The following is a 23993-nucleotide window of genomic DNA, read 5'->3' as shown; positions in this document are numbered from 1 at the left end:
CAATATATTGTTTTCCAGCCTGCAATGGCTTGGGGTTTTTTGGAATGAAATAGTAAACTACCCAGCTTTTATTCATTCTGGTAAAATATCAGTAGAATCTTAAGGTTTATTTTCAACAGTACAACTTTGGAAAGCTTGTGTATAGTTAGAGCACAGATTTGTCAACTAACGTCCCACTCCAGGCTTCTAACAGATCTCCCCACACTAGAAAGGGTCAGACAGGCCCCTCTTGCAATCTGTTTAAGAGTAGGAATTTTACAAGCAGAGAATAAATTCTCACAGTTATTTCATTTTAAGAGCTTGCACCTTATTATATAGCCTTCAGAAAAAAAAAATCAGCAACAGATTACTAGTAAAAGAATTTACAGCAATAGATCAAAGAAAATCCACACTTGTTCTACTCATGTTCCTAGCTGGAAGTTATACAGCATCCAGGAACAGGCTTGTGCCCAAACACCATGGCACGTGGGCAGAAGAGCTGGCATGTATCTGTGCCTATCCATCCAGGCATACCTAAAGTAAGTCTGTTACCAAATACTTGGTGACAGATATGACAAGGTTTTGGTCCTCGCTTTGCTCAGTCTTTGAAATAAAGTCTGGGGGAAGAACATGAGCAGGAAGACTGAACTCATATCACTATTTCATCTCAGTATGAACATAAGGGTCAGTAGCCTATATACCCTACCGTGGTTGTCAGTTTTACAGTTCAGGAGCCTCTCCCCCAACCCTGTCAGACCTCTCTTTGCCAGAGCCAGTATAGATACATTCATTCATTCTGAACGCATCTTAGTCAGGTTTTCGATAGTTCAGTGAGATATTTAAGCTACCTACCTGTATATTTGCTCAAGACCACCTGGGCTGCTGGAATAGCATTCATCTGAACAATGTTGTACAAATACAGCTCAGTGTTTCTGTTGCTTTTATCCTGCAGCGTTGAACATACCCAATGGGCATAGCCTTTTGCTCCCTCAGTCTCAAGAAACAAACAAAAATAGGAGTCATTAAAACGCTTGAGCAACAGTGAAGTATTTAGAAAAAACAGAACTGTTATTGTAGTTTTTAAGGTAGAGTCTCAGCTAAAAATCAGGGTCAGTGTTTTCTTCTTTTACTTAACAACACTAAATGGAATTAATGCAAATATAGTTTTTACGACTTGTCATTTGGGCAAAAGAATTCCCACAGTAACGTATCACATACTGCACTACTGGAGAGATGACAGAGGAGAAGAGTTATAAAAGAACAGAAGTCTTTTTTTCTTAGAACTCAGGGTACTGGCATCATCTCTGCTCTCTCCTGAGGCAGCTATAATTTATGCTTTTGATTTCTGTCCAGTTCTGTGGAACATCAAGAATGCATTTTCATGACTAGTGAAGCAAGTTTCTTGGACCATTGGGGCTAAAGCATTTATTAAAATAACTGCTTGCTTTTCCATGTTGGAGCAGGCCAGGGACAACATCATGGAATCCAGACAATCTCATCTGGTACAAGAACTTAACTGTTCCGTCATTCAATATATGCCTATTCTAAAAAACAAAATAGACCACCTAAATAGAGATATTAGGTATTCATAATCTTCAGAACAAGACAACTATTATACTTACATGCATATTAAGTTCAGTTGTGTGCCTGAAGAGATCCATAGTATCATAGCTGCCTACCTTCTCTGCAATAAGAGCCTACAGAGAATTAAGAATTGCTGTGATTAGGTACTTTAAGAATCAGGACACTGACAAGAAACTCAGAACACATCACTTTAAACACACCTTACATAGCTAACAGAGACATTTTCTTTTCCCACGCCCTTCAAGAAACATATTGTTTTGAAGAATAAGATGAACCACATCAAAGGGAGCACAAGTAGCCTGCACTGCATCAACACTTGAAACTTAAGGTCTTCTGCCGCTACTCTACATTCTTCAGAACAAAGGTTTTCTTTCCTATGTTAATAAAATCTATAATAATATCTGACAGGAGCTGAACTTTGACATGTGATGGTGCTAGTTCTTCCCTAGAATTCAGTTTCAGGTTGATATTATTAGCAGATCAGCAGCATGGAACTAAAGAGGTCATGTATGGTGATCATAAAAGTACAAATCACAGGGTACTTCTACTAATCGTTGTCAGATTACACATGGTCTAGATATCAGTAGGATCACATCCAGTCTACAGTGGTAGAGGGGAAGAAGAGGCCAATAAGAACTGCTTCTGCATCAGGTACGTTGGAGACTTACTGTTTCAGAGACTAAGAAGAGTTACGCAGTGCCAAACAGCGAGCTTGTCAGCTGAAATTTCTAAAAGTAACTACTCTGAAAATAGTGCTTTGTTGAGAAAGCTCAATAAAAAGCTTCAGAGCACAAAACAACGTTTGCTTCATACTAGCGAGTTTCTTGTACAGCTTCACAACAGCATCAGACACATAAAAAACATTATGCAAAGACATCTCCGTCCCATCCACTCCCCGGAAAAGGAGCTCCCCCTCCTTTAAAGCTTATATTTAATTTTTAGGAACATGCTGAATTGCCAATGAAAAATTACTAAGATGAGTCTAAATCCTCTCTATCTTGTCCAACAACTACTTTTGGTACACAGTTTTATGACTTCTTATGTCTTACCTGCCCTATCCAACACATTAAGTAAGAAGGCTCCAGAGACTGGGCTATCTTGAAGGCTTCATGAGCTTGCTGTAGAATCAAAGATAACAATTCTATTGATCTATCTGGCACGGTAAGAGAGCACTGTTGAGTATATAGTACATAGTAATGATTTTCATAGACAAAAATTAGGTCACTGCTAAAAATATCTAATGTGCCATACCAAATAACAATGCGTCACGCAGAGAAATTAAAGCGGTTTAGTCTCAGTAAGAAGGTCTTTACAAGACTATAGCTCCCTTCCAAATCCACTTCCTCCTCATAACAATAAAACCATTTAAGCTGCTAAATTAACTGTTAGAAAAGCTAATATTTTAAAGCCACGCTCTGGGAGGCTCCATTTCTTCCATGAAAACATAGATAAATAGACATCTTTTCAAAGTTGTTAAGCTGATTTACCACCTGCAAGTGATGTTTTGCTCTGGCTTGCATATGGTCAGAGTTCTTCCCTCAATGCAGCACAAGGTCAGCAAAGTCTTAGCATTAATGGCCTTAGAGGTAAGTGATCTGTAGGATCAAATTATTTTTCTTAAAAATAATTCTCAGTCTGGATTACCACATTTCTCACATCAAATAAGATTTCAAAAAAAGTTCTGTAATTCTGACCAACAAATAGGACTGAATGTAGTCTGAGCTGCATAACAAGTCTGGACTTCATTTAAGTGTGCTGTAGTTTTTCCTCCAGACAGACTCTGAAGGTTACATAGAACTGTGGCAAATCATATGATATGCTGATGAGCAGAAAGTAGCTACCTATGGGAAACTCGAAAATTTTAAGTTCGGTTTACTTGCGATCTACAACAAAAAGAGTTCTTCATCAAACTTGGTGTACGCTGGTTTGACTACTTATCAGTCCTTTGAAACAGTTTTTATTTCATCCAGTTCTTGGAAAAGCAACCTCAGCAATTTATCAAAAGGTTCCCTGACCTCATCCATTCCAAAACAAACATTTAATTCATCTGTATGACTCAGGCACGGTACAGTTGCAGATTCTATTTTGTACAAAGGAAGTATATATCTTGAATCTGAGAAGGATGCTCTCACTGTTTGCCCATACTTCTGCTTCCATACCCTTCCTTTGCAGGAGAGGAAAAAAAAAAAAGGGGGGGGGGAAGGGAAGCTCTATTTGAGGATGAGAAAAGGGATTTACCTCTATGTTTCCGGTTACTAGATACAAAACCCCCAAGTTGGTCCAGGCAACAACATTCTAGACAGAAGAAATAAAGTTAAAACCAATGTATTATTGCTGCATTCAAAAATAACTCCTCACGAGGGAAAAAAAAAGTTTTAAATGCCCACTTGAAACAGATGGTAGCTGCCTACAGCACTTACGATTTGCTCAGCTTGAACAGATTTGATGAACGAATGTTGAGCAAGAGCATAATTTCCAATAGCTGGAAAAGAGAGGAGAGCTAGATGTAACTGAGTTTTATGAACAGCATTAGTCAAGTTGCCTTCTAATTTAGGACTTCATGCAGCTAGGGGTTTCACTGAAGACTTACCACTACAGGAAGCAACTACACCAAGTGCATTCCAGTAAAGATGACTTTTGCTGTCAAGCCTCACAGCTTTTTTGAGACACTAGAAGAGAATCAAGTGTGAGCTATCAGAAGAGCAAAAATCATAATTTAATGCACTTGCTTATTCAGAGACTTGGATTTTACTGAGGACAAAGATTATGCAGAAAGGCATTAAGGCTGATTTAAATTTTATAGACTATTAAAAACCAACACACACACCCCGCCCCCATACAAACACACACACAGGCAATACCTGTAGAGATTTCTCTAGCAGTTCACTGATCTCATTCTTGTCAGGGCCCACCACTGTCAGATGCTCTGCTTGTCGATAATAATTTATTCCAAGATCACACCATATATTAGGCAAAGGCATCAATTTTAAAGCTCTGCCGTAACACCTACAGAAACATGAACCAGAGAAGCATTATTCACAGCCTTTCTATGTGAAGAATAGAAAACAAAAAATAGGCAAACCAAGTAGACACGCATAAACACAAACCAAACCAGACAAGAACAGAAAGTCAATGATAACTAGACAATTACAAATGAAGCAGGAGTGAAAGCTGTCAGACATTTGAGTGGGGTTTTTTTGTTTGTTTTTAATTCAGACAGTCACCTTCACAGAATCTATCCCGGTCTCAAGACAGTCTGCACTACCAACCAGTTGTGAAGCCATGAATGTATAATATATCAAAACTATGTTAGGTGTAGTATGTATGTCACCAATTAAAACAAACATCACATATGCTATTTTAGTCTTTCACGAGTTAATCAGACTTTACCTAGGAAGTATTTGATTTCATATGTCATGGTGGAGATTTACCAAGCAGCTGCTTTTCTTGTCTGTTTCAACTTACACATTCAACTGCACAAAGCTCAGAGAGAACCACAGAAGAGGGTACAAGAATCCTATAAATATTTCCTATTGACATGAGATTCTAGGGCCAGGAACAAGGAACTTCTGTACAAACTAAATTCAATATCTCAGGCTAGAAATGATGACATTTTTTATAAGAAAGCTTAAGAGTATTATGTTGGACTTTGATAGTCCTAGGAGAATGAGTTAGCAACTACTGCAACTTCTCCACTTGAAACGGCACAATTTGTTGAATGCCAAGCAGGATGTAGCCACACTCTGGAGTCAGAGACAAGGAGCAAAGCAACTGCTACACAACACTGCTGATACACATGGTGGCAACCCTGGAAACATACCCTGAAATGAGCGGTGTAATGTGGAAAAAGCGCAAGGCCCTATTTATCCTCCTTGTAAGTCTTCACTGAGCATGCAGGTGTCGAAAGCGTGCGTTTCCTTTTGTTCCTTCTAGTCTAGAAGGCTCGGGACCTTAGTAACGTGCAGAACTGCTTAGAAGCACTCAACAATACAGATTTATTACCTTCCTCCCAGGCTGAGCAGCTCACTTTTGTCCAGCATCTGTTTGTCCGCATTTTTACCAAGAAGGGATCCTAGAACTTGAACATTCACTTTGGTTGGTGAAACAACGTGCACACTAGTACACGTATCTCCAAGCAGTTTCCAGAGGGTAGATACATCAGGACGGCACTTTGTTGCCCTGTAAATTTTAAGCAAATGCACGCACCACTCGATCAGACACTGCAATATCCTTTTCTGAAAGAAAGATCATCACTTTAAAGAGGGGTACAATTCCAAATTAACTTAGGATACTAAACCAGTTCTTTGTGAAACACAAATAAAGATCGAGGAAGGGATAAAACCACCTCCTCTCATCCACCAATTTGGGCAGGATTCCCTCCCCCTCACCCCAAATATAAGGGGTGATGGCTGAAGAGAACTATGTGCTATAACCAAAGGACTCAGTATGTTTAGACAGAAGATAGAAAAAAACAAAACTAACAACTATTCACTCAAGCAGTTTAATTCCAGAATTCAAACCACTTTCAGTAAGCACGTGCTTATTTATGGATTAGAAGCTCAGTCCATTTGATTTGAAGTTTAACTGAAAGTCCCCAAATGCTAAACACTTTTACTCTTCTGCCTGCCAACCCACAGACCCAGTGGGAATTAAATATTTTAATATGTAGTACTAACCTTGTAAAAAATTCAAGAGCCTGCTCTATGTAATCCACAGCCTTCCCATCAAGATATCTATCAAGGGCTGATCTTGCCAACATGAGATAGCACTCACCAAGTCCTGAAAATAAGACCAAAACAAAAAAAAATCCCCTGTGAAAAGATGCCTGCACAATACTAATGATAAAGGTGACAGGGTGGGAGGGCGTAAGGCCTGCCTGGTGTTTTGCTTTATATGGCGATTTATTCTTTGCATATATTATGCCAAAACCAAAGACCTACAGAGACCCTCCTGCTCAAGAGACTTTGCTTTTAACCTACCCTGACAAGCATGAAACGTAGAATAATTTGAGCATTAGAACAAATATAGGTCATTATTAAAAACAAACGAGAAACCCCCCCCACACACACCCACCCACCCACACCAAAGCATTTGTACTTTGGGCTTAACTAGAGCACCAATGAGAAAGCCACCATACATAGCTAAGTCTTTGACAATTAGAAGATACAGCAACTTGCAGTTTACGCTCGAGTGAAAGATATCAAAGCATTTTCAAAGACAAAACACAAAAAGAAGAATGTCAAGCTGGGCAAAGTGGGAAGTCTACTCAGTGAAATCATAGCATTCCAAAGGTGATTGAAGCCAATGCTATTTAATGCGATTCATGTAAGAATTTACTTCATACTGAAACAACTCCAACTACTAAAAGAACTGCATCTAATACCACAATTCCTAGCATTTTGGAACCAGTAAGATACTGCTTGACTTATACTTTTGCAGGCAACAGCCATCATTCCATCTTGTAGTAAGTTACCAAACATGAGTCTCAAGCATTCTCAGTATTTTTTTCCAAAGTTCTTATGCTACCTTGCCTATAGTATCCTGCCTTGTGCCTATACCAACTACTAATCCCTGTATATACCATTTTCCTTTGTGAACTACAACATTGTGACATAGTCCATTCAAACTAGTTGGCATCATGTTTTGCTAGTATCTCAGCGTGTCCTCTTTAGTTACTTCTCTCAACTATGAAGTCTCAAGATCTCAACTTTTCTAAAGGTCGAGAAGCTCTGTAATCCAAAAACAAAACTGAACTTGTTCCCTATAGTTATATATTAAAAACAACGGTGCAGCAGGCACAGGACAAACATACCACCTGGAAATACAAAAACCAGAGCTTAGAAAAGACACAGTCAAGCAACGTCAGTGCAGTTATTCTCTCATCCACTACAAGACTACATGTACAGCAGCTCAGTTCAGAAAATATCTAAACTGATCATAACGGTACCAAAAGTACACTGGTGTACGTTTCAGACGTTTAAAGAAGTTTCCCAGCAGATAGCAAAACAGGTAACATAAACATTAGGTATTCTCTAAGAAGATGAAGATTGTTTCTAGACCAGAAGTAGGATCTGCAGCTAACAAGTCAGAGATTATGACAAGAGGGATGATGAGAGAAGACTTGGGAGATTTAAGAAAATAATAAATACCCAGGGAGCTGGGGGAGGGGGGAGAAGGGGAGGGGAAGGTATGTTCTTGGAATACGTTTATGCCCTCTTTAAGCACTTCATTAGAAGAAAAGCAATATTCCACTGTCACCTACAGACCATTTAAAAAAAAAAAAAAAAAGCATATACTTATGCACACTTCTCCTATAAAACTCCTTTGCAAGCTGCTACTGCTGTCAACTGATGCCTTCCTGGCTGACAACCAATAAAGCTGCTCACTAGCAATTCTCTCCAGTTGCATCATGGAGTTTTTGCCATGTCAGTTGAGCCTGGCATATTCCAGCAGACAAAATTAAAAAGGAGAAGGTAGAGGGAAAACTACCAGTAGTCTTTTCAGATGCGAAGCCTTTCCCGGTGCAGTACTAACCCAACACTTCTGATTCAGCCTTACAATAATTAGCTGACATTCACCCAATGAAAAAGGCTTTTTACACAAGCAAAGAACATCCCATAACTTAAAAGTTCATACCTGTACCAAGCAGGGTACAGCTTATGTATGAGAAGCAACTAAAATATAGAATTATTCAGATGAATGTACAGAGTGAGAATGACTGAAGATTAAGTGGTACAGAGAACGTGAACAGAACAGTTATGCATTGGCTATCAAAATTCTATATGCTCCCAGTAGTATATATTGTGAGGATCATGGCTCAATATCACTAGGAAGGAGGAGTTCCTGTTCCCCTGTTGCACCCTGCTCCCAGCTATACACTAAAGACACCTACCTACAGCCACCCTTAACACTTGTGAGGCCTCTCGGAATAGGTTACTGCTATTTTTAATGACTCGACAGAACTCACAGAAGGGTCTGAATCCCCAGGGGTAAACACAAGAGGTGAGGTCTGCATAGTCAGGAGCAGCAGCAGATGAGCACAGCCCACCTTTTAGAAACAGCAGCCTGGCTCATTGCCTATTAAGCCATACACAGCTTTCAACTACTTAAGCGGAACTGCAGCATCTTTAGCTGGCTTCCACTTTGTATCTTCAACTCCTCCACCATCTGGCTTGGTAGCTGCACAGAAATGATTACCTTCTGTACTTCTGTGAAAGAAGAAATAATCCTTCCCACACACTGGAATTTAAGAGCTCTTCAGATATCTATAGGTTACTATACATCAGCTTTTTTTTTTGCAAGTGGCTCATAGTACTCTACAAATCCCAAACCCAATCCTACCCTTCCCCGTAGGCAAACCTCAATACATCTCAGTAACCTCTTAATGAGACTGAAGCGCTACAATGCAAGGAGGGAGAAAGGGTTAACACTTCCAAATTCAAACATATTACCTTTCAGCGCAGGCACGTACTCCTTTGTCTTTTTTAAGATTTGTTGATAGGTGGCTATAGCATCTTCATATTTGCCTAGAATCTGTTCAATTGCCGCAGCTTTGTAAATGCTGTACACAAGCTCTGGGTTCAGCTCACTGGCCTTTGTGAAGGATTTTAGAGCTGTTGTATAGCTACCTCTGCTCAAGTAGGCCTCCCCTAGAGACTCCCAGCAGTTGGCATCCTTTGGATCTGCTCTGAGAGCTGCCTGCAAACTGAAGATGTCAAGATATAAATTCATTTAAATAAAACACAATACAATTTAACGCTAAAAAATTATCTTTCCTTGCATTATATAGTCTCAGGACACAAACAGAAATGTACAATTATACAGAGCTTTTAAACAAGGCATAGTAGCGTTTTCATCTTCACAGTGCACATTATACAAGTTTAGACACTGTACCTAATTTTGGCTCATTATTCAGTGCTATACCGTACTTGTCTATGATAAGGCTGTCACCAGGCTTGTTAGCACAGAACACTGCTATGGTGAAAAAAACTACACTGTGCTAATCCTGGAACTGGAGACAGATGCAGCTTGTTCGTTTCCTATTGTTTGGTAAGGCCATCCATAATTAGTTCATCTATTTTCAAAACCTGTTAAAATCCAAGACTACTACTTCGTCATTTTTAGGAAACAGTTTAAACCGACTACTACTTTTCTTACTCAGCCACTGCTTGTGACGGCTGACCAGTTCTCAGGTAGTAGAGTCCACGATGAAGCCAGGCCCATTTTGCTGTACCAGCACTTGCTTTTTCGGTTACCTCATTCAAGATTGCCAGAGCAGTGTCCTAACAAAGCACCAAAAATGCCAAGTTAGTACCCCTCTACGCATAAAGAACAAAGTTACTGTTTAAGAAGAATATTTCTAATCAAGCAAAACATTAGCCTGTCTAATCTGTTAAGTTACTGTAATGAAGAAATGTTACAGAGGCTTTTTTAAAGCTGGCAGGCTGAGTGGCAGAGTAAAGGAGGAAATTATCACATCTAAAGATGCCTTTTTGTAAACAGACAGTAGCTTCCTGCAAAGTTGTATAGAGGCAATTTTTAACTAGAGAAGGGTACAAAGCTTTGCAGCAAGTCAGATACTCAGCCTGACCCTCCAGATGTTCCAAGAGAGTCTGTCAAAGCACAGGATGCTTTCTTGCTTTGTATTACCATAAAGCTAAGAACCCTTTTTTATACAATGCAATATAAGAAATTAAAAAAAAAAAAGTTGTGATGACTTTGCATGTTTCTTCCCCTCAAAGGAGGGAGAGGGTGGAAGGAGAAAAGTGGCGCAAGTCACACATGAAAAGAAAACTTACTGTCTCCTCAAGCTCTCTGCTGAAAAATCCTTCCATCTAAATCATTTTTCATGACTACAGTGTTATGCGCGATTCCTCCACCCTTCTCCCCAGAAGGGCATAATTCAGAACTGAGGCATAAAACTGAAGCAGGCCTAGCTATAAAAACTGCTAAGCAAAGACAAAACACCTGTTTTTTCAGATCCTATTCTCAAATATAGGAGTTTGAAGTGATTCTTCAAAGAATGGGATTAACAGAAAAACAAAACCCCAGTAACCCCAGACTGTGAATGTGCAATACCATGTCTCCAAGCTCCACACTCAAGTCTACAGCTGCTGTTCCAGATTCTTCAGTTCCATCTAGTTCAAAAGCCTTTTTATAGCAACCACGAGCTCTACTTTTGTCTCCAGCAATGTCTCTGTAGTAGTTACCTAAACAGCAAAAGACACTTCCCAAGTAGCTGTCCAATTTTGCAGCCTGTAAGGAATAATACGAGCACAATTTAAGAGTGCATTTTGAAGAATTATAAATACAGATCCAGTGATAATAACTGGTTCAGTCTCTGCTTCTCAGGTTATTTAAGCTTCTCTTGTAATACATAGAATATTTAAACCTTGTTTTAATATTTCTAAGATTACTTGAACTTAAAACATCTGCAGATTCTGCCAGAAACTTCACAGCACAAAGCATGAAGTATATGAAGGGCTAACAAGCTAGATGCATTGGCAATAAGCAGTTCCTTACTGTACAGCACCTTCTAAAGTCTTAAGTTGTTTTGTTTGTGTTGTTTTTTTAAAAGATACATTTGGTAGATTAGTTTATACCTCCGAAACCCACAACTCTCAAGCAGCAGAACAACTTTGACAACAATGAAAAAAACGCTCACCTAAAACGTTTTAGAATTAAAGCGTTGTTCACTTCAAATACACTGTTCAGTACACTGTTTTTATAGACATAGAAATAGCAGGCAATGGTTTGAGATGCCAAAACCCATGATAGAGTTATGCAGTGAGTTTGCAATCTCTACATTCACGCTTTGTTTATTTGCATGTTCCCAATATGGATGTCAGACTGCATCTTCTCTCTATGCATAGATAAGAATGGGAGAAGAGGCCACATCCAAAACCCCAAAGTATCAGGAAAAAGAGTACGAATTAGTGAATTTTTGCAGACTTATTTCCTTGGATAAACTTTGAGACTTGAACACCATTGCCATCTTTTTCCCCTTTCTCACTTTTGTTCAATTTGTATTTTGGCCTCCCCATTTCAAAAGGCCTTCAAAGTTCTACGCCGGACGTCTATAGGCCTCGACTCTACTGTCCTAGAGGAAAGAAGATCAAGAGAACAGTCACCGCGTTTGGCCACATCAAAGGCCAAATGAACTTGGTGAAAGGAGGAAAGAAGCAGAGAGACACAGCTAACTGTTCAGCTCCCTGCAATGTCTTTTTGCACAGCTGACCTCCTCAGTTTACAGGCTCTGGAGGCTTGTAAATGGTCATAAGTGGACTGAACAAGCAGCCTCTCACTCCAGGTAGTGCATTTTCCATATTTGACTTCAGATACAAGAAAACGTTAATTCTACACAAATAGTTAAAGAAGCTTTTACCTTCAAGAAATGAGCAAGAGTTTTTCCTTTGTCTTTTTTTGTCTCATCACTCATGAACCAATATGTGAGCCCCAGGTACTGATGATACTCTGCAGTTTCAGCCCTTCTTTCAATAGCATTTTGAAAGCTAAGAAAAAGGAACAAAGGCCAGATCAGATAAACTCAAAAATTGAGACCTATTATATTCTATTCTCCCTCACATACCCCCATGAGAGAATCAAGTGCAATACCTTTCTTCTGCCTGCTCATAGTTCTTTTGGGAATAATGGATCAAACCCTCAAGAGCATGGGCCTCAGCCAGATCAGGGTGGGACAACAGAAGCTCTTGTGAAACCTGCCAAAAGATGTTATTCTCCCCTAGTTATTTCCACATGAAATTAAAAGTTCTGTAAGCTGTAAGATTAGCAATACTGCACAAACCTTTGAAGCTTCATCCACTAAACCTTTGTTTAGATAAGCCCGACCTCTGAAAGCTAAAAGCACCGGATCACTGCTTGCACCCACGATCTAGAAAACCAAGTAATAAACACAATCAAGTTATTCTCTCTCCAGATTAAGAAATCAGAGATGTTCAAAGCAGGCAAACTGCGTGACAATAAGGTCGGGGGCGGTGGAGGGCTGGAGCACGACACTAAACACCCAAGAAAACCACCATTTAAATTTCTGATTGGAGACTCTTGAGAAGCCTTGGAAAGAACAGGACTTTTGGTGGAGAATAGGTAGCAGATGATAGAGAGCAAGGACAAAGCTGTAAAAGTCTAAACAGTGAATACGTACAAACACTAAACCGTGGCGCATAACAGGGGGAAGACTGAATAAGAGAAGCAGCCTCTGCTTAAAGCTTTATCAGTCAATCTTCAAGTAACATGCTCTGGTTTATCTACCAGTGACAAGTACACAGAGGACAGAGGAGCAGCACTTTAACCATAATTCAAATAATGACAAACACAAGCCGCAAAACTAGCAAGAACCCAGGAACATTCAAGCAAGACAGCACAAGGTCAAAAGGGACAGCTTTAAGGATTAGAATGGCCACTAATAAAAAGTTGTGGCAAAGCCTAAAAAACAGAGGAGGACAGAGTGTGATCTCTACTGTCGCCGGTAAAGAGTTCTCTTAAACATCACAGAAAGTAAAAAGGAGGGGGAAGAAATACATACCTTGAGTTTTTAGTGCAGAAAGCCAAGAGCACATTTTTGTAAAACAACGTTTAGGTCAATGACAATACCTGTTCAAGTGCATTAATGGCCTCTTCTGCAGCATCAGCATCAGCTATTTTAATCAGAGCCTCTGCTTTCAACTGAAGGATAAGGTTTTTCTTCTCAAGACCAGGACTCTCAAGAGGTCCAAGAGTCTTGAGAGCTGTTGGCAAGAGAAGTTTCATCAAAACAAAAAAAAGTCAAAAAGCAACAATAAAGAGGATCACTGTTCCCAATACTTTCAAAAATCTTAACTTACAGTTATGTCTAATGGAGAACCACTTAGAGAATTGTTCTATTTGGGCTTTCGTCCTTATTTTACAGAAACTATTCTGTAAACTCTCTACCCATGTAATTTCAAAACTTCAATCAATTTTATAAAGGTGCTCTCGGACATAAGAGAAACTGGATGTTTTATGGCTGCTGTAGCATTGTAAATTGAATGCTACGTTTTTCAGATTAAAGCTCTGAAGAAAAGGCAACTTCTCAACTTGTTTTACGTTTCACTGTTTAGTGACAAACGATACTGTTAAAATCAAGGATTTAATATCGTACTTGCAACTCTAGTATTGGTTACTTCTCCAATATACAGTATAATCGTGTTCATCTCAGAGAATGAGGACATCTCCATTGAGCTTGAGTGTTCCTCAAAGGCAAGTACTTTCTGAAAAACTCCAATTAACTACTTTAACACAAAATGAAGTTTTGTCTAACCTGGTACAGCCCATCTATCCTAGTATCCCGCCTCTAACTGCAGATGTCTAGAAACAGTGTAAGACCAGGGCAGGCATGTAGTAATACTTCCCCAGAATTCTCTCACTTTCCACCAACTTGCAACTCAGTGAGTTCCTCAGGCAGAGGTATCATGTTCCCACTTAAAAATTCTTGACCGATTTTTCCATTGTGAACTTCTCCACTCTTCAGACTCAAACAAACTTTCAGCATCCACAGCATCTTATAGCAAGGCACCATATAGCTTAACTATGCTTTGTTTTAAGAAACAAACTTCTTTTGTTTGTTCTGAGCCTGCAACAGCTTTTAGCTTTATTTGACACTAACTAGTTCTTGCACAGGAAAAGAAAACCCTTGACCTCTATTCTCCATATCATTTGTAATTCCACAGACTTCAACATCATCTCTTCTCTAGGCTGAAAAAGGACTTTCCGGGCTATTTAGTTGTTCTGATATGGAGCAATTCCCATACCTTTGATCATCCTTGTTACCTTTCTGATAACCTCTGCAATTACTTCCTCTCCGAGATAGGTACCAAAACCACGCACACAATTCACCATGCTGCGAAAGTCCTCAATGCAACTACATGTTGATGTTCTGTTTCACTAATCGTCCCTTTCCTTGTAATTCCTAATATTTGACTTGCCTTTGAAGCTCCTGCTAAGCATGCAGGGGGAAAAGAAACAGTCCTAGCTTTTCATACAGAATGACCTCTCTGCTATCTATTGCAAAGACACGGTAGGACAGCTTTATGAGAACATTTCTTCCTAAACCTGCATGATTTTGCATTTACGGCTATGGAATTTCATCAGCTATTTTAAAACCTAGTCATCTACTCCAATAACCTCCTTTTGCATTTTTTTAGTCAGCTCTAACTGCATCAGCAGCAAGGCTTGGTGAACTTAGTATGCAACGTTCATAAGGGACTAGAAAAGAGGATGAACGACACAGGTCCCAATGAAGACAGCATGCAGATGACTCTCTAGTGCTGAAATTGACTTTTATTACTATACTGTGCCCTAAGCCCTAGCTTTTAACTTATTTAAGAAGAGAAGGGGTGAGGGGGGGAACACCCATGACGACAACAACAAAACACACACATTTGATGCTAAAACTCTACTTCTTAACCCAAGGTTGTGTAGTTTCCTTGATAAGTTCTTTTACAAGACCCGTAATTACCACTTGGAAATCAAAAATGGACTATATCACATGCCCCTTATCTAAAGGCTAGTAACTTGTTCAAGCAGTTCTAAAAAGCAGCTTCACTTTACAAAAGCTATGCTGCCTATTCCCCAGAATCATTCTTCTGCATTGATTCTCCCTTCTAGTTTTCACTAATTTGCCCACTACATGCATTAGACTTGCTAGTTTGTAGTTTCCCAGATCTTTCCTCGAACCTTTGTTAAGGATTAGGGTCACATTAAGTACCTTCCAAGTCGTTAGGTTCCAGGACAGTTTAAGCAAGAAATTACATACAACAGTTAGCACTTCGGCATCTCTACGTTCCTTTAGGATTACTATGTGAATATTTCATAGTTTCCCAATGCTTGTTTTTCCTCCTATTTATTTTATAGCAACTTCCACCAATGCTTTAATCCCAGACAAGTCCACTGATGAGTCCTCAGAAAAGAAGGGGCATGGTGTTCAAGTCCCTGAGCTCTTCCACAATGAACACAAACGGGAAGAGAAGCATCTGTTCTTTCTACAGCCTCTACCTTCACCAAATGCCTCTTATTCCTTGAATACCTACTATTCCCCACAGGCTCTTCACACATTTGAAGACAACTTATCATTGTTATCATTCTTTTTCAGTACATTTGTCAAACTTTCTTTTGGCCTACTTTGTTCTATTTTCACATTTCATCTGCCCAACTTCACCATCCTGTCTTCCTCTCTGCTAGCAAGCACTTCACCCCTTTTGAAGGTTTCCTCCTTGTTTTTAATAATTTCGCATGACTGTTTAGCCAGATCTGCTTACTTTTACCTCTTCAAACCTTTCTTGAGAAGCTTTTCACTGTATTCGTCCCTATCAGCAAAGGGTCCACTTGGGCCAGCCTTTCATTTACAGCCATTAAATAATGGTTCTATTCTAATTAGATAAGCATTGCTAGATCACAATGACTGCCCTCACTCCCCGCTAACACGAATAAAAAGTTACTCTCGGAATAAGGTTTCTTTAGATGTTGTACTGTGCAACATCTCTGCATTTCATTGTATTTTACATTAATCTGATTAGAATCTTATTTTGTAAGACTAAATATGAAATCCGTTAGAATAAAAGTTTATGATACCGACACTCGTGGTCCCAGGCAGTTATCGGCTGTTTGACCCGGTTGGTCAAAGACGAGCCAATACCATTAGAACACGTAAACTTTTAAAATATTGCCCGTGAGCCAGCTTTTCAGGTCTGATTAGGCATGTATCATCTCCATGCACCAAAACTAAACAGCACAAGTATTTTTCAGCTGTTACAAAACAAAAAACCAAACCAAATAAACAAAAAAAGGACACCAGCATGAGCAGTGACACTGCAAAAAACAAAGTATTACAGGTGCTGCTAACTCTGATCTATCATGCACAAGCCACATGGACAATATTACGTGAAGTAATGTACCCGTTCATTTGCTCTTTCAATTAGCAGGCAGTTACCTTGATTGCAGGACAGGACAGCTTCTCTGTGCTTGTGCATTTTCATCTGTGCCTGTGCCAAATAATACCATGCTGCTGGACACTGACTAGTCTTCTGCAAACCTAAGAGAAGAAGAGTTAAACAAACAAAAAACTCTGCTTAGGGCTGCAAAGATGCTGTAGGTGTTGGACGCTGTAGTACCGTCAAGTGCCATCAAGAACATTATCATCGGATAATCAGCATGAGATTTACAGTTAACAATTTTTTGAGTCTTATTTTAAAACTGTTCTCTACTTAACATGCTCCCAAAAATAAAGTAAAAGCCAAGAAGAATGTAAGCTTCTGTTACGCTTCGTTTTACACACGATGCATTACAGCTTCAGGAAATAAAGAGACGGTGAAGAAATATACAACCCTGGCCTAAGGTAGGCTTTTGTTTCAAAAGAAAAACCTTCAGTTTGATCAGAAATCAACATTGAAGACTGCTTCACAAAGTTTTACTTAAAAACCTTAAATAGTAGAGCAGCTTGGGAATATTAAGAAAACTCCAGAAAAATTCTCCTGAAATTTTTCTTTCCGTTTTTGTGCAAGACACGTTATTCCAGCGTGGGTAAGCTACTGTAGTACATCTCAAAATCCAAATTAGGGAGAAAACATTATTCTCTCTTGGAAAAGGGAAGCAAGATATCAGAATTGCCTGGCTGACTCATGATTGCTTATATCCCAAATGCTTCTGTTCACAGCTTTCTCCATAGGCTGGTTTTGTCATTGTCACATAAGACAAAGTTGAACTTTCCATAGGCAGAACGGAAGTGGGTAGTCCAATTTTGCCACTAGTATATTAATGAGTAATTTTTGCACAGCTTTGTCATTTCAACACAAGCAACATACTAATTTGTAAGTCAAGGCTTTAGCAAATTTGGCTACTGTAAAAAAAGTAGTCCTTTATTTCTTTTTAGACAGCCAAAGTGTCTAAACACTTGTAGACAAGTGTTCACATATATTTACAGCAGATATAAACTTAAAACATATCATCTTAAGACCTAAAGAAGTCTTTTTCCTATAGAAACACAGTGACTAGATCAGGAGAAGTTGCATTATATTCTACTTCATAAAATTCTTTTTAAATTCTCCATTCCCTGATGCAACTGCTATTGCTGTCTTCACTGCTTCGTCTAGATAGTTTCCAGTAACAATCCGATTAAGAAAGTTTAAAGATGACAGTAGTGCAACATCACAGAGCTGACTGTGATAGCAGACAGCAATGACAGACTTCAGAGAAGTTCTACTTAAAGCTACATTTAACAAACATCTAAATCCTAAATCTATCACAGAGACGAATAGTCTTTTACAAGCTAGTGGATGTTTTTGCTACTTGCAACACAACTGGCGAGGTACTTTAAGTATAAAAACCCCCAAGTATCCAGCATAAGGCAGCTCCTGGTCAAACTGAAGTATCTACACCTCATATTATATATTTACCTTCAGTAAGGCTCTTAACAGCCTCTTCATATTTCCTTTCCTGGAGGCATTTTATACCTGAACCAATAATGCCTGGACCACTACTTGAGTCCATCTCCAAAAGCCTAGAAAAACAGTGCAGAGCCTCTTCAGTGAAAGTACCTAGTTTCAGGAAGAGAAACATTTTGTAGAGCTGTAGATTTAAACATCAAAACAAAACTCCACAACAACATACCTTATCTACATAAATAAGTGTCCTTAAAACTGACCCTTCTCATTCAAGCTCAATGTATTGAGCTTTTAAATTTTTAAATTTCTCCTCCAAAGGTACTACATACCTAGCAAAGGAAAAAAACCAAGTAACCTAAATACTCAGTACCTCCAGACAAACTACTAGTCTAAAACCTGCATTTTATCCCCTCGTGTTAAATTACTGCACAAATACTTCCTTTATTAATAGAAACTACTTTCTTGATATAGGATCCTTAGGCTTTTCACCTAGGCCCAGCTGAATGTCCTAAAACACTCTGCCACAAATGAATCAAAATAATTTAACTCCAGAATAGGTGCTGCCCACCTACCAAATTACTGCGAGGAGCTTGCTGAAACAGTCTTACTGTGAAATCACTCATTTAATGTTTTGGCTTAACTGTAACTAATTCCACTAACTATTTTACAGTTGTGTTCAATTGTGATTGTGGACCTAGCAGTTCTTGTTCAAAGCAACGGCTAGGACTTGCAGCAACAGACTTTGAACTAATGTCTTAAAAAGCATGGACTCATTTGACATAAACGTTGCCTTTGACTTGCATTTCATAAAGGTGACTAATATTGTAAGCCCACAAGTTTGGGGCATGAAGTACTATGACACAGTTGGAATGACTGAGATATAAACAAATAGCCTTACTAAGCATCCTAAGCATCATCCTCCCCAGCCCAGGATGGCTACGGGATGGTGAGATGCTGTCAGAGCGCTGGTATAGGAAAAAACATGCCAGCTAGATCCTCTTCCCCTTTGGGAATTAGGGTCTCTGCCTGTCTCTCCCCCATCTGTAAAACATTCTCATGTGGAAATGCAAATTCATACTTCATTTGTCAAGTTAGGAATACATATTTTTGTATAAACGAAGTTTAGAATTTTGATAAATATAAACACCAAGACCACAGATTTTTTTCCTCAGCACAACCACCCATAGTTGCCTGAGCTCTGTAATAGAGCTCTTGGCATTGAGAAATAGTTACAGCCTATCAAAAAGGACTTTTGCTCTAGAATTACAAACATAAGCCTAAGATATTAACTCTCAGGTGCTTACTAATTAAAATTGATAGAAGGGAAAAGGCTTGTATGCTACCATAACAACCAAACTTCAGTCCAAGATAGAAACTCAGCAATTTTATGCCTAATACGACTCATAACCGTCCATAATGCACACAGCAGCAAGCCGTATCTTTTTCATTAGAGATCTTCAACTCTAAGGCATCTCAAGAGATGAATAAGAAAGGGCTTAAAAATTATCCCTCTTAAAGATTGGAGGGGGGTATCTTTTTTCAGATTTGTTTAAAACAATCAGTGTGTTCTGCGCAACTTTTCTGTGACGTCATTCTCAGTGCACAAGCATTTCTTGCAAAAGCAGGATGCCGTTTGCTTTCACCCCTTCAAGTGAAAAATGAAAAATTCTCTCTCGTTGCTTTATGGTGCTACATTCTTCTATAAGCCTAACTTCAGAAGCGAGGAAGGCATTCTGCTACCCAAACAGAAAAAGTTATTTCTCTTTACATAAAAGAAGCATAAACTAGAGGGTTTTTTTGCTGATTCTTTTCTCTGTTTAAAACAACACCACCACAACCAAAACACACTTTTTGGATAGCCAACTTCAATTTCTGATGCCTTAAATAATCCAAGAAAAGACCGAATTAGTAGCTACCTTTGAAAACGCAGAGGAAGTGTACAATATTAATGCCCTGTTGCTCAGGAAACTCCTGAAAACAGCAATGGAATACTCTTTCTGATCCCCACAATACTCAAGAAACTATGATATTTTTTCCTCAAAGATTCTTCTTCACTACTTAGAACAAATCTAAATAGATTTGTTTATGCTTTGTCCACTAGATATTTTGTGAAGAAAGTTTTGTGAATGTTTTTTCAGATGAGAGGGATTTTCTGGGTCAAGAATAACCTAAATGTAGACCTTCCTCATCCCTAGAGCATTGATTAATGGTCTCCAGCTGCTCCTCAAAGCTTCAGAAGCTAATCTTCGTTTATCTGGAGAGGCTGCTTTTGAGTTTCGTAAGGTGCTGGTCCTTCCTGACTTTGTACGCTACCAGAATTGGACTCAACTGACTATACATGCTTGCCTATTTAGAGTTACCATTAAGTTATAGAGCCAAGAAATAGCAAAGCTATATATAACTACAGTAGCAGCAAAACACTTTTCACTTCCAGACAGGTGGAAATATAGCACAAAATGTAAACAACATACTTGCAAGGGGCCCGGAAAGGTAATAACTTGTGAGAAGATGGTCTCAAAAGTAACTATACGAAGAGATATTTAGAGCCCACAGATATCTAAAATCATCCTACTCACCTGACTGAATAAAGTGCAAGCAAAGTACTTCTAACGGATAACTCACAGTAGGGTATAAAGCCAGCATATCATCACAGGTCTTCTTCAACCTAAGTGTTTCATGAGGAAACTTGAAAGGGAAAAAATATTAATTTTCTATGTGAATTATTAGAAGTGGAATACTATGTCTATCCGCTGAAAAAGACAGATTAAAGAAATCTTACTTTTGACAAACACTGAATAAAGTCTTTGTAAAGATTTTGGTGCTCTTCACTGGGAACACTGTCAGAAGAGTTCACTGCATGTTCAAACGCAGTCAAAAGCTGAAATAAGAAATAATTAGGATGGCAACAAGCAATAAATCTAAGAACATGTATTCTTCACAATTAAGCGCATACTTCAACATTGTTATCTGGATCCTACTCGTGAAGCTTATACTCATACTGTGAGCAGAGAAAGCTACGAAACAATCAAGTTCTTTACGCTGAAGTAGTATTCAAATAGGATCCAAAAAACATTTATCTACTAGGACCAGATGAAACAGTAATATACTGTTTCATAGCACAAGATAGTACAAGGAAAGCAAGAATTTGTAGGAAGCTAGATTCTTCCTTGCATCTAACTCTACATTCAAAAGAGGATTTGGTACCACAAAATGTAGGTTACTGCCTACGCTTTACTGTCAACCTTCCCCCCACTGCCCTGAAGAAATCTAGAGTCTTATTTCTTGACCTCCTTATATACATGGAAAACCATAAGCACCATAGAATGGGAGTTTTAAAGCAAGCAAGCCAAGCAAGAAATTGCCCATAGCTTGTCAAAATTGAAATGCTGAATAGCAAGTTGTCTTCAATCCCACACCTTTCCAGGTTCAGGTGTCTTACTCTGAGCTGCAGAAAAGTTAAACTAGAGAAGAGCAGGTGAAACCCGTTCCTGGAAATTTGTTTAACTTTGTTCAAAAACCCTTTTTTTTTTCCTCCTTTTTAAAAATCAAAAGCAAGAGCAGTGCTGCAAGCAGCACCTCTTTTCTGTACGAACGCGTAACTTAGAGCACTTGCCACCTCAGAAGGCACAGAATCCAGCTCAAACTTCCTTCTGTCTGAAATTAACTCAATTTATATCTTCTGTCTTTCTCGATGATGGCCGCAAACCAAACTAGGGAAGAGAAATCTCCACCCTTTCTGTTGAAACAGGTTTGTTTTGAAAAAATATAATTAAAACAGAGTGAACTTCACCTACAGAGAACACAAGATGAGTAATTTATGACCCTTCTGTTCACTCCAATTAGTTTTGGCATTCTCCTAAGAAATGGGAGCTTAAAATCTAGAGGAGAAAAGAGAATTTAAACCCAAAGATTGCCTATCTAGGATAAGTACCTTAACCCCTTTGAGCATCTTACAGAAGAATTCCCAATGAGGTAGGAAGAAACGGAAAAAAAGTGCAAAACTACCTCTTCAAGCTCAGTGTGCAACAGGGAGTTATTGTTTTGAAGAATACCTACATTCTAGACTTCACCACAGCTTATGAACACACTAGAAGTTGTTCTGTTCAGCCACGATAACAGTGATGCTTCTGGTAACAGGCAGGAGCAGAGCGAAGTGTCACTGTGTTACAGTGTAAACCTGGGCTTCTACATAATTTAGCTGGCAGTTAATGAAGGAGTTCCAAAACATTTCAGTTGGTCTATTTCGGGGAGCTGCACCCTTACTGTTTCCATTTGCAAATGACTCAGAAGCCAGACAGTAAAAAAAAGTCTACATGTTCTTGAGAAGCTTAGTACCACTGAAAGTTGATGAGAAACACAGCCGTAAGAGTCGTATGTTTTTTAAGACTTCATATAAAGTATAGATGCATTGCGTATGTACATATCTACATGGGTAGGAGTGATTACCAACTGCTCGGTCTCATTATCCTGATTTTGTGTACTGTCTGCCAGTAACTGGATCATCTTCTTCCAAAGTTGATGAAGCTCTGCATTATCTGCACCTCCCTCCTGTTTTATTTGTATAAGTTTGTGCCAAGTTCGAGCCACCTGTCAACAGGACACAAATGAATTATGCTGCAACTCCTTCCAAAAGATTAGAAGCGTGATATGAGCTTTCCAATTACTATCAACTCTAAGCAACGAGTTTCAGCTTTCCAGAGCAAGCGGTCAAACAGTACTAACAATGCTTGGCAAATAGGAGTAACAAGTTACTAAGGTACATTACTTTGGAATAGTCAACAGATATCACAGGTTAGATACTACAATATTACAAAAGTACTTCAAGTTCTGCACTTACATTTGCATTATATACCATTGCAAAGAAACTCTTGCACCGTTTCTTGAAAAAATTAAATGAAAAGCAATCATAAATCATACACGGAAAAGGAAAGAATTCAAGATACTCTGACCTGCTTCTTGAGCCAGAAAGCCTAGTGCCAGCCAAAGCCAGCACAACTGGCAAAAAAAATGAGTGTTTTCCCTAAAAGGCTTCAAAATAGTTACACAGAGGCTGTAGAAGGGGAAGTGAACACTGGATGGTAACACAAGATGAGTTCACCAATAGTTTAAATTTGCGTATATTAGGGGAAGCTTTATGTTGAATAGTAATAGAATACCTTGAAAGAAGCTATGGGTGCCAGTGAAGTCCTTCCTATGATATCTGTCATATACACAGGTGGGAAGAATGCTGTAAATAGCAACAGACAAGCAAACTAATAGACCCCGACTAGGAGAAATAGAGGAAGGAGCTTGCTTTCTCCTTAGAGTAGGTGTCAGAGTAACATTCAGAGTAGCTATCAGGATTTATCCATTTTCTGATTAGAATAACAACAGGTCTGAAAACACTGCATAGGGTTGAGTGCTCAAAGATGTCTACCTTCCAAGATAGAGTAAGTAAGGGAGGCAACACCAACAGTACAAATTCTTACTCTGGTTTTTGGAGGAAACCAGCTACAAAAATAGACCGAGACAGTCCTTCTGTAAACTCTGGGGAGAAAAAAATAAAATAAAAAAAATGAAGCTTGCCAGATCTGCAACACTAAAAACACAAAAACAGTAGCAATATATGCTGAAATTTCAGGGTGGAAACAGCAACAAGACTGAGAAAGAGAAAGCAGGACCCTGAAGCCTAACTTGTGAATTAGTGTGGTATATGACTGGAGTCTACCTTCGTATGCTAAATTACTAACATTGACCAGTTTTAGCAACTGGTGGACAAAAAAAGCCTTTGGAGCTAGCAAATAGTCTTGAGGCTATTTTCTTGACTCAAAAAGTTTTTCATTTTCCATTGTTGGAAGAAAAGTCGGAGGGGGAAGATGGTAGAGTGTAAGAGCATACTCTGCCTTGTAAGAAAGCAAACTTCTGTAAGAGTAAGGAAATAGGAAACAGTATAACTGCAAGAATAAATATCCTGAATATTACTAAAAACACAGCAGGCAAAGCTAGGATTGAGCCTTACAGCCGTTTAACAGCTCCACC

At 38.9% G+C, this 23993-nt stretch overlaps 1 protein-coding gene across 5 annotated transcripts in view; it reads right to left on the bottom strand.

The window, feature by feature from the left end:
* Nucleotides 1–23993, bottom strand: part of LOC104150317 (SKI3 subunit of superkiller complex) — a 50540-nt gene that overhangs the window by 21984 nt on the left and 4563 nt on the right. For 2 of the 5 annotated variants that reach the window (XM_068925354.1, XM_068925353.1), the window contains exons 6-26: nt 22422–22562; nt 20755–20853; nt 20552–20660; nt 17988–18128; nt 16526–16627; nt 13174–13307; nt 12368–12454; nt 12178–12281; nt 11948–12074; nt 10642–10818; nt 9721–9845; nt 9015–9268; nt 6240–6342; nt 5566–5742; nt 4425–4569; nt 4154–4232; nt 3984–4045; nt 3802–3858; nt 2613–2681; nt 1602–1676; nt 832–973 (exon numbers count right to left, since the gene is read on the bottom strand). In XM_068925354.1, coding sequence (XP_068781455.1) covers nt 832–973; nt 1602–1676; nt 2613–2681; nt 3802–3858; nt 3984–4045; nt 4154–4232; nt 4425–4569; nt 5566–5742; nt 6240–6342; nt 9015–9268; nt 9721–9845; nt 10642–10818; nt 11948–12074; nt 12178–12281; nt 12368–12454; nt 13174–13307; nt 16526–16627; nt 17988–18128; nt 20552–20660; nt 20755–20853; nt 22422–22562 — 2509 coding nt within the window. The remainder of the gene's footprint in view (nt 1–831; nt 974–1601; nt 1677–2612; nt 2682–3801; nt 3859–3983; nt 4046–4153; nt 4233–4424; nt 4570–5565; nt 5743–6239; nt 6343–9014; nt 9269–9720; nt 9846–10641; nt 10819–11947; nt 12075–12177; nt 12282–12367; nt 12455–13173; nt 13308–16525; nt 16628–17987; nt 18129–20551; nt 20661–20754; nt 20854–22421; nt 22563–23993) is intronic. The other 3 variants (XM_068925356.1, XM_068925357.1, XM_068925355.1) reach the window with 2 other exon arrangements.

The sequence above is a fragment of the Struthio camelus genome, chromosome W, assembly GCF_040807025.1.
Source record: "Struthio camelus isolate bStrCam1 chromosome W, bStrCam1.hap1, whole genome shotgun sequence".
In the NCBI taxonomy this organism is placed as follows: Eukaryota; Metazoa; Chordata; class Aves; order Struthioniformes; family Struthionidae; genus Struthio; species Struthio camelus.
Note: the sequence above shows the minus strand (reverse complement) of the source record. Positions and strands in the feature narration are given on the sequence as shown.